Source organism: Micropterus dolomieu, linkage group LG23 (genome assembly GCF_021292245.1).
Source record: "Micropterus dolomieu isolate WLL.071019.BEF.003 ecotype Adirondacks linkage group LG23, ASM2129224v1, whole genome shotgun sequence".
Lineage (NCBI taxonomy): Eukaryota > Metazoa > Chordata > Actinopteri > Centrarchiformes > Centrarchidae > Micropterus > Micropterus dolomieu.
The window spans coordinates 14,440,411-14,447,896 of record NC_060172.1 but is presented as its reverse complement, the minus strand read 5'-3'; the positions used below and the strand labels follow the sequence as shown (position 1 = coordinate 14,447,896).

General features: G+C 38.1%; 1 protein-coding gene and 1 long non-coding RNA gene across 2 annotated transcripts in view; both read left to right on the top strand.

The window, feature by feature from the left end:
- Nucleotides 1-45: 45 nt before the first annotated feature.
- LOC123963283 lies at nucleotides 46-3,141 on the top strand. The gene is made up of 2 exons (XR_006823148.1): nucleotides 46-117; nucleotides 816-3,141. It is a non-coding gene; the product is annotated as an uncharacterized LOC123963283 (long non-coding RNA).
- A 1,820-nt stretch (nucleotides 3,142-4,961) lies between these two features.
- The window catches only part of LOC123963066, a 4,961-nt gene continuing 2,436 nt past the window's right edge, over nucleotides 4,962-7,486 (top strand). Inside the window, exons 1-6 of the mRNA XM_046039594.1 lie at nucleotides 4,962-5,222; nucleotides 5,615-5,709; nucleotides 6,026-6,386; nucleotides 6,489-6,623; nucleotides 7,165-7,204; nucleotides 7,389-7,435. Coding sequence (XP_045895550.1) covers nucleotides 5,126-5,222; nucleotides 5,615-5,709; nucleotides 6,026-6,386; nucleotides 6,489-6,623; nucleotides 7,165-7,204; nucleotides 7,389-7,435 — 775 coding nt within the window. The 5' untranslated portion in view covers nucleotides 4,962-5,125. The remainder of the gene's footprint in view (nucleotides 5,223-5,614; nucleotides 5,710-6,025; nucleotides 6,387-6,488; nucleotides 6,624-7,164; nucleotides 7,205-7,388; nucleotides 7,436-7,486) is intronic.

Genomic DNA, 7,486 nt, shown 5'->3' with positions numbered 1-7,486 from the left:
TAGATGCTGAAGATACTGAAGATAACTTTATTCTTTTATCAACAGGAATTAAAGAAGGCAGTCCTTGAAGATTTGGTGCGTCTGGGCAAGGCTAGTGGCCTCCACTCTTTTGAGCAGGTAGGTAGTTAATATTTGGCCTGCCTTCTGTTGTAGCTGTATTTTTCTTATCTTTAGAAAATTAATTAAGTGAATTATTGGTCTTAAAGCTACAGTGCGACCTAATATATGCCAGCAGTATCTCAAGTTAACTTTTAGGTTTGGTGGTGGCCAGACCCAGGGGCAGATACAGACTCGTTAAAGTGAAGTGCAACAAAAAGAGTTTATTAACAAACTAATCTGCAAAGGTAGTGGGGGGTGAAGAGCATCCAGAGTTTACAGGTGGAGGATTGGATTGTGTGATGTAGTTGTGGTGATGGCGGCTGGCGAGCTGTAGCTTGTAGAGTGAGGCAGCATGGTAATGAGGTGACCCACACACACACACAAACATGCACACACAGAGAAGAAGAGAAACCCCCCAAAACAAAATAATACAAATAACTAAACCCGAGTCACAGTGAACTGTCACAGTAAGGGCTGTTTGATTATGTTGCAATGTCTTTATAGGGTCCTTGAGTATTGCATTTATTCACAAATTGATGCAGTTGAGCTACAGTAAAAATAAAAACTGCAGCAGTTAATGTAAAGTAAGTAGTCTGTGGTAATATACTGCAATTGTAAACACTTGTCTGCTCGTAGAAGGCTTGTAATTACTTGGGGGACACTCTGAAGAATCTTGGTTTCATTCAAACACATTTATATTCTTTTACATTTTAAAGGTGAAGAACATCTACATCCACAACGAGATGTTCTCCATTGAAAACGGCCTCCTGACTCCAACACTAAAGGCCAAGAGACCAGAGCTAAAGGAGTTCTTCAAGGGGAAGATTGACCAGCTCTACAGCAGCATCTCCATGTGAAGTCCGGCAGACCTCGTTTTCCTTCAAGCATCTTAGCACTAAGAGCTACTTTGACCATTGACCTGGGATGAAGATGTGACCTTAGGCTTAACATGCTTTGGGAAAGCAAGCCAAACCTGGCCGTACTATGGGAGATTTAACATACCTAAATAAAACAAATCAAAGAAATAAAATGAAATACATTACACATTGTTATGTGTATTTCCTTTTTATGTATGCATTTATTGTGTCATAATTACATTAAAGCATATGTTCAAAGGAAAATGATTTAGCTTTAATTGTTTTTCATTGTGACATGACTTTTCCATGCCGCATTAAAAACAAATCACAAAAACAAAAATCACAAAAATGATGCGTTTTAGTGTTGTCCAGCAGAGACCAGCAGAGACCTGCCAATAGTACAGCAAACACAAAGCATGGAGTGCAAAGGAGCTTTGTAATTTTTTTAAATAGTGACGCATTGCCAATGCCAAAGTCAGGGGGGAAAAAAAAAAATTCCAATCACAGCTTTGGGGAAAGGGCCCACCAGCACAGTGTTGGCAGCCATGACAGACAGCCTTTCACATTAAAACTGTTTCCTGTGGGCTAGCTGGCAAGAGGGGAACTACTGTTGACTGTACATTTAGTCTCATTTGTGATTGACTGTCTGGTATTTTAAGGTGCTGTAGGCGGCTTGGTAACTTGGTAAGTGGTGACAGGTAATTAGTTTGCGTGAACGCTGAGTGGTTTAATAGAGGAGGATAAGCTATTGCTAGTAGATGTAGGCCTACCTGTAAGTTATTTATTTTTATTTTCAAGGGATAAGATTATAAACCCTGTACCTGGGCCCCCTTCCTCAGGCTGTGATTGGCCAGTTGGTTGTTTTTCATTTTGGCCTTGACAATTGACAAAGCTCCCTTGCAACTCCTCATAAAAACTAATGACTAATAAAGTGCTTTGCATTTAGCATTCAAGCTGTTCTCAGCTGGACAGCCCTGAAATGTAATAGACCAATTCATTTAGTTATTAAAGTAAAATAATTGTCCTTTTAAGATATGTTTTATTTAATTATGACATACTAAATGCATTCTTTGTTTGATTTGTTTTTATTTAGGCATTTTAAATTGTCCACACATTGCTACCTGCTATCCACCCAAACACACCGTCAAATGCTCCGTCCCCAGCACCAGAAACTCATCAGCACTTTTATGTTGAACAATCCATTCCTATCTCCTGCTTCTCTCCTCCATCAGTTTAAACCTACCAGCCAAACAAGACCTAAAATCCACAGTTGTACGACAGCAAGTGTGATGTCTTTGTGTATAGTGTAGCTCAAGGAGATGTCTAGATTTGTGACAATACTGATACCTTGTGGGACAGAAAATTACTTACTAGAAAACAGCATATTCACATTTGATTGAACAAGCTGCTGACAGCAGTGCCATTAACCAGGGCCTGATAAATCTCCCCTGATCTGACACAACCAGGATTAAACTGGTTGTGTCAACCCAGACAACCCAGACATCGTGCAGTTAGACCAAAAAACACATCCTCCTGTTTGAGGTCTAAATTAAGATAAGGTAAGGAGTGTAGCCTGCCTTAAAAAGCATTGCCACACGGTTCTATGTGGAGCATCTGAATGTTTGAGCCACATCCAAATCGCAGTTTATGTCACATATTCACACATTCATGGCTTCGAGACTGCGTTCAACAATTCAGCATGCATGGACTGGCCGACTGTAATAATCATCAAGGTTCACACTCCGCAGTTGGCTCTATCACAACTTTCTTTACATCCATCTTTCCAAAAAGAGTGCAGGTAAAAGGGAAAAAAAGAAATAATGCAAAACCAGGGCTCAGGGCAATGCATGCAGTTTGCCCTGCAATGCTGGGACCGTTAGCATTTGACTTGACGAGTATTTCTTTGTGGCCATTAATAGCAGGTTGTATGCAGCTGCCCACAGCCACTGCTGCTAGCGCAAGGCTTTGTAATGTAGGCAGAGCTGGTAAATTCCACTCACTGAAGGAAAATAGACCAATCATCAACTTTTAAACAAAATCAACACGTTTTTCGGAGGGTTTACACATAGAAGTAATGTATAGGCTTTTTAAGTTGATTACCGTCCCAAAGCATAAACAATGTGGATGTACATAAATGAGGACAGCTAGATGTAAGCATATTTATTAAATCAATGGTTTGAATGGATTTTTTTCTCTCTTTCTGCGTGTAGTGAGATGAATTGTACTTATTTATTTATATATTCTGCTGTAAAACAGAATCAGCACCATATCCTTGTAATGATTGAGTGCAGCAATAGGAATGAGGGAGGGTGGGGAGTAGGACATGGGCAATGAAATAAAAGATATTCTGGAATGATTTTAAACTAGCGTCTTGTTTCTTTTTTATGGTGTCTAAAATGCTATTCGTATACAGGTTTTTATTTTGAAAGGTTTCCCTGGAAGTGTCTGTACTGATGCTGCTATGAAAAACAAATTGGGACGTGAGAAGTATTCAGATCATTACACTTAAAAGTAAAAATACCATCATGTAAAAATGCTCCATTGAAAGTAAAGGTCCTGCATTAAAAATAATCCTTAAGGAAGTAAAAGTACAGACGTATTAATGTACTTGAAGTATCAAAAGGAAAATTACTCTATTTTTTTGTTGTTGGAAAAACTATTTTGGGTGAAACTAGTTTTAACTACTTTATATGCAGTTAGGAAGTTTAATCCAGTAGTTCCCAATCTGTGTGTCAAAGTGTCACAAGACATATCTGACCATGAGATGATTAATGGGGAAGGAAAGAAGAAAAACAAAGTTCTGCAACAACAAAAAATAGTTTTTGGCTTTTTGTAAAAACAGTAGATACTCTTTAAGTCTCATACAATTCTATAAAAACATTTGAGAAGTTTAGTGGGGGTTAACTCTTTGGTGGAACTTCTAACAACTTGTAGAGATATGAAACATGACAAGAGGTCCCAACCAAGTGTTTTTTTGTTTAGGTTCAAATGACAAAAGGTCAGGAACAGCTTGTTTATTTTTTAACAATATAATGTATTTTATAAACATGTCATATGTTTTTTTTTATGTAAAATCTAAATCGGAAAAGTAACAAGGAACTCAAACTGTCAGATAAATGTAGTGGAGTCAAATTTCCCTCTGTGGTGGAGTATAAAGTAGCATAAAATGGAAATACTCAAGTAAATTTCAATTAGCTCGAAATTGTACATAAGTAGGCTACTGTCCACCACTGCAGACAAGAAAGCTAATATATCGTGTTATTAATATGACTTTTCAGTTATGATATTACATTTATTATTTTTAATAATGAAGCATTTTAAGAATGTCCTTTAAATTTACACGTAAGAGCTGTAATTACTCATTGTGACCACTAAGGGGCAGTGAGTGCTTATAAAACTTTAAATGAAATGAAAGCATCATTTAGCCTACTTCTGGTTCAGTTGTGTCATTTCAGATTTCAAAGTGCTTAGAAGGAGACAAGGGCATATCATGCTGCACAACATGCCACAACCCGAGGGCCATCGAGTGACCTAGACACCCACAGCACACACACAAATTTACATTAATTTAAAGAAGTTGCAGTGTTTTTACTCACTTATTTGTAGGCTTATGTGTGTGAGTTTTTAATAATAATTCTTCTGTTTATGTAGGCTACATGTTTTTATTTCACACTTGCTTTGACAATGCATACGTCTGTTTCGCATTCAAATAAAGTCTAATTGAATTGAATTAAGTAGGCTAGATACTTTATATAGGCCTACAGTAAATGTTATAGGCTAGGCTACACGGTCACTTATCAAATTCATACAAAAGCAGACGTAGCTAGTAGCATACCTAGACTTTCAAAATAAATAAAATGTAGCCTATAGACAGGAGTGGGCATTTCCCTTTACACGGATATAAAGGGTCATCAGCAAGCAGAGAGACTCTGCAGGTGTGCTCGGTTGCTAAGCACCACAGAGAACAGAGAGGAAAAGCTGACGTATTTTTAGCATCTGGTCGGACTTTTTTTTTTTTTTTTTTTTTTACCGTTACTCACTCAGTCTTTACGAAATAACAGCTTACAATTGGGTTAACGTGTTAGCAACACTTCTTCTAACGTTGGGATAGCGACAGTTTTGCACTACCTGATCATCGACCCTAACGTGGAGGTGAATTTCATTCGGAAATGGGCAGATACAAGTGCCGAGTTAAAGTCAGTCGTGACAATGGACTACCTAACAAACGAGATACACCAGTAAAAACTGCGCTGTGCAGACGAGACAGTAAGAAATACACATCCAAACACACCCATCATCTTTAGCACTGATAGTGAGGTTGCTTATTTTTCTTTATAGAAGATCAGTAGAACATATCATGCACCATAACTTTGGTTCTGCTCACTTTAAGTTTGAGCTTATGTGCCCATTTACCCTTTGAAATTCAGGTAACATTAGGCTTATTTCATTGGAAAATATATGATCAATTGCTTTTTAGCATTCAGTTGTGTTTCTAATTGTAGTTTTTAATAACTTTTAACCTACTTCAACTGTAGGCCTGGCCTGTGCTTTAGGAGGAATTTATCTAATAAATATGAATGTGCTTCCCGCTAAATGCAAGTAATTTCATTAGCTGCTTCTAGAGACAATCCTTCACATTCCTCCTTCAAAACTTTCAGAGTGCAAGAGAATTCTGCCCAACAAGCATTATGAAGCAATTCCAGAGGAACCTGAAGTGGAGGGTGAGAATGTCCCCACTGTCAAACTAACCATGGTGGGTATTCTGATAAGTAAATAGATATTTAGGCCTATATGTAGGCTATGTATAACAAAATCTAATAGCTAGGCTATACTTTCTCATAATAATAACATTGACATGCATAAACGGCGTTCCCTAAGGAATGCACAGGATGAAGTAAGTGAGTATCACTCTCTTTATCCTGTTCCTTGATTTCACACCGCTCCCGTTGTCTTTCTGGGACACTATAATTTGAATTTCAAGTTGTTTGCCAAGGTTTCTCATACGTTTTTTTTTTTTTTTAGTTTGACTCTCTCCTCATGCTTTCCATGCTTATCCTCTGTACACACAGACTGGCGTTAAGCCTGTCCCCCGCAAATCTGTGCTACGCTCCAGCAGCCCTGGATTTGCTGAAAATCCCAGAGGCAAAGCCGCCTCGCCTGCCGCACCAGCTAATACGAAAGTAAATGGCTACCAAGGGTCACCAGCAGGTAACCCAACAATTAAGGTGGCTCCCGATGCAGAGGCTTTTAAAGGTGGTGAAATACGAGTTAACGAAGAAGAGCAAAACTTAGCAGTGACTCCAGAAAGCATCACATCTTCTAGCATGGAGTCAGACGAAACTTTAAGCTCAGAGGAAGACTGTTACTCCTCTGCTTCTATGGACTCCAGCAGTCTTCCCTCCCCAGAGATCTTCAGAAGAGAGAGCTATGGTGTGTGTGTGTGTGTGTGTGTGTGTGAGCATTCTTGTATTTCCACACCCAGAATATAAAGTCATTCTAGTCTGTTTTTCTTTCAATTTCTTCTCCTCACAGTGGAAACACTGACTTTCCCCATTAAGGATAAGCTGCTGGGTCTCCATCTTGACATTAAGAACTCCACCTTGCTGGATGGGAGCCACGCTGAGAACATCCACATGTATCATCCCCCCAACCTTTCCACCATCATCGGTAATACTGTGAGAAAAGTCCCCACACACATGTCTTGTAGCTTAGTGTGGTAAGAAATATAGTCAATAAAGTTTTTTTTAATTTTGTGAGATATTTGGACCCCATCCAGTAATTATTTGAAGTTAAAATAATTTCAAGGTTTATTATTGGAGTCATTTAAGGTATAATACTGCTTGTCATAATGGCATTACGATTTCAAACTCTTTAATAAAAAAAATTAGATGTATAGGATAATAATTCAGGAATATTAATTGTAATGGGCTTTTGATCATAACATTAAACATATTAGAAGTTGCAGCTTAAGGTGGATTCTGAGGCATACACATGATAAAATAATCTTAAAAATTTAAAAGTTTGCAGTGCTATTTACAGTATATTTTGAGGTCAGTTTCATGATGCTTAGGCCTTTCTCAGTTGTTAAAATCCCTTTTAAAAATTTTTTAAAACATGTTGTATTTATGAAAGTTATATATGTTGATGTCCAAGTGTTAGTGTGTGTCTTAAACAGTGGACAATCGTCTGATAAAACCTCTGTCTGCAGATGCCTCTGCAATTCTTGCTGAAAAGAACTGCGAGATCAGGTGAGTTTGTCTGTTTTCGGAAAGGTCACCTAACACGCACCCTTTGGTAAGAGTCATTTTACACAATTCTGATGATATATTGAGTGATGATGACTTGGGGGTCCCAGAAAGATCGGGTGTAGCTGCATTCTTATCATCTTTTTGACCAAAACTGGTTCAGTCACTGTCTTTTCTCTTTGAACAGAGGGCCTGAAGCTAAGACCAAAATACCTATGGACTCATTTAAATCAGGTAAATAATCTTAATGTGAATCATTCGTTTTCCTGAGTATTTTGCATGAAA